The sequence below is a fragment of the Anastrepha ludens genome, chromosome 2 (genome assembly GCF_028408465.1).
Source record: "Anastrepha ludens isolate Willacy chromosome 2, idAnaLude1.1, whole genome shotgun sequence".
Classification (NCBI taxonomy): Eukaryota; Metazoa; Arthropoda; class Insecta; order Diptera; family Tephritidae; genus Anastrepha; species Anastrepha ludens.
The window spans coordinates 83,813,684-83,816,709 of record NC_071498.1 but is presented as its reverse complement, the minus strand read 5'-3'; the positions used below and the strand labels follow the sequence as shown (position 1 = coordinate 83,816,709).

The 3,026-nt window shown below is 38.9% G+C and overlaps 1 protein-coding gene across 1 annotated transcript; it reads right to left on the bottom strand.

Annotated features, from left to right (window-relative positions):
• Positions 1-1,356: 1,356 nt before the first annotated feature.
• LOC128858362 (uncharacterized) lies at positions 1,357-2,649 on the bottom strand. The gene has a single exon (XM_054094559.1). The coding sequence runs from the start codon at positions 2,519-2,521 to the stop codon at positions 1,643-1,645; it is 879 nt and encodes a 292-aa protein (XP_053950534.1). The 5' UTR covers positions 2,522-2,649; the 3' UTR covers positions 1,357-1,642.
• Positions 2,650-3,026: the final 377 nt, after the last annotated feature.

Sequence of the window (3,026 nt, the reverse complement as noted above, 5' to 3'; positions counted from 1 at the left end):
TAACTAAAAGAACAACAAGCAGTGTAAATTGAGCGAAGTCGCAAAAACAAAACAGCAACTAAAAGCTTCAAGTGTGAGCCGAGCGGATGGACAGACAGAGAAAACACCTCTGTTAATATACTCGCTGTTATTGTTTTCTTTTTCTGGGCTGTTGGCGTAGACCTTCTCTTTCACGTGGTCCCAAAAGAAAAAGTCACATAGTGTTAAATCACAAGATCTCGGTATCCAATTGTGATCACCTCTTCGAAAGATAACACGGTCCGGAAACTTTTCCCGTAAAAGATCAATGGTTTCGTTGCTTGTGTAGCATGTAGCGCCGTCTTGTTGAAAATAAACGCTGTCCAGATCAATACCATCCAATTCCGGCCTTAAAAATCGTTAATCATATCTCGATAGCGATAGATAACACCTGTTATTGGAGACCCCTTTATAAAAATATATTTCGGCGCTCTTATCCGTTCAATGTCGCGTCAATTTATGAAGTTAGATTTAGGTTCTTTAATTTAATAAATTTTGCAGGCAAAAATTAATGGAATTCTTTTTCAAAAGGATATTCACGCCGGCCAATAAGCCACATTGTAATGTATTTGAACAGAGCTTTCTCATAGTCAAATGCTCATGCCATACAAAGCCAACAGGGTCTTTTGATATTATTACGACGTCAGCTAGCTCACGCTACTTCACTTTTCGATCATTCAAAACGATTTTATGTTGTTTAATTTTTTTGATGATGTCTGGCGATGTCTCTTCGACCACGTTTGAAGTCAGCAAACCATCCTTTTATAGTTTTCCCCGATGCAGCGGAGCCCCATAACACTTTTCAAGCCATTGCTTCGCTTGAACGGTATTTTTTCTCATCAAGAAGCAGTGCAAAATTAAGGCCCGAAGTTCTTGTTGATCCATTCTTTTGAAAATAACAAAAGAAGCGTTCCTCTATTTTAAACTTTTCCGCGTCCAAACTTCACTCTCCACATTCAATTTCACCTTATGCATGTCCGTGGCAAATTCTGAAATATGTATGTATTAATAATTAAAATAACGCAAACTAAAATGATTTCTTTCATATCCACAAGAACTTACAATTCACACATAATAAATCCACCTTGCACATAAGCTACATACGAAATCTTCACTGAACTGTGGGAAATGTGGCGACTTTTTATTTTGTGACTACTTCCAACGTACGTTTCACAAGCAAATCTCACTGCAAATGAACAGCTGATTTTGGCTTGATGCTTGGACCAAAGGCAACAACAAATACATGTAGGGTTTTACTTATATGTGGTTGCTGTCACCTATAATAAATTCGCCGTGCTTTGATGTTTGGCATATTATTTATTTACTCTCGTGGCGCGGTATTTAATACAGCAACAATAACAACGTCACAAATGTTGTGCATTATTGACAAAGCAATCAAGGAAACAAGGAAAAACAATCTAGAAAACTAATTTTCATCCCCATTATTTTTGAAGATCACATAGACGCACACATTTATTTCACTTACATGCACTTCTTCGATTTAAATTCAAATATTTCACTGATACGCACATACATATACTCATAATCACAGAAAATGGTGCAAAAGTGTGGAACGTTGGTGGGTGTGATGCTCCGATTGATAGCTACCACACCCGAACCACACTCATTTCTTTTGCAAGTCAGAGATGACGCGATGAATTTCATGCTCGTCGGCGATGTTCACCTTGCCCGCTCCCACCTTGCTAATGAAAGCCTCCATGACGAAGGGTAGCCGCTGCTTGACACTTAATCGGTGCCACATTACGAGCGTCCGATCTAATTGATGCTTGGCGATGCGCTTGCTTGACTTTTTGTTGCCTATGTAAAATTGTTTGAAATTCTCGAAAGGATCATCGCAGAGTATCTCATTGGAAAGTGCAGCCCAGTAGAATGGCAGTTTCTGCCAACTTTTTAGATCCCACCAGTTGGGAAGCTTTCCGCAACTATTATTGCACATATGCGAGTGTAGTGTCTCCCATAATTTGACAGCCCGCTCCTCAATGCAATGCAGTTCCAACAATGTGGACGACGAGCATTTATCAGCTATTTTTGACACAACCCGCTTGCGCACTGCCTCACAAGTGCATTTGTCACCACCTGCCATCGGGTCTGCGTTATTTTCTTCACAGGGTGCCTCGTCTTTCACGTCATCCAACAGGCACTCACTTTCTGCCGCACATTCACTCCGCCTTACTTGTGACTGTTTTGATTTGCTATAGCATTCATTCTCTTCAATCTCCATCTGCTTCAGTTCCTCGCAAAAATCCGCCAATTGGTTATCTGGGTCATCAAAATCCTCATCTTCGTCACATTGCATCATTTCGTCGCCTTTTGTGATATGTGGGTGTGGCTCATAGACATTTTCAAGACATTTATCCACTGATTCAGTGAAGCGTGGCGTGGAAACGCTCATGGAACAGAGACAACACTCGCTGCCCTTCCGGAAAATGCTGGTCACATCGAATTGTAGAAAATGCAAAATGTGATCGATAATTACGTCCATCAGGCCACCAGAATTTTGATACGCTAGTTAGAGTTTTTGTGGCAGTTGAAAATGGTTCTGAATTTTCGCAAAATTTGTATTTTGTTTTATTTTCTACTTAATATAATTTATATTTTTGCTTGTTTCCTTTTTCGTTTACCTAATAAGAGAATTTTTAATTTGAACGGAAATATGAAGAAAATTTCATAGCAGCATTTAGACAGTTAAGCAATAAATTTTATTTAGCAGTTAAGGTGACGTTGGTAAAATGAATGGAAAGACGTATATGTATATAAATATACATAAATACTAGCTGGCACAAAATTAATCACCCTAACACAAGATTTACCATCGTATTTGATGTTCATGCACGGAGATTCGAAGAAACGCACTCCCGAATGTTGATTATCCATTCGGCCGCCTAGAAATTTATATGCCTTCCACAAATTTGATATAATAATGCACTTAGTCCTGCCATAAGTCCGTTATAGATATAAAGTTATAATAGAGAAAGCTCCTCATAAAA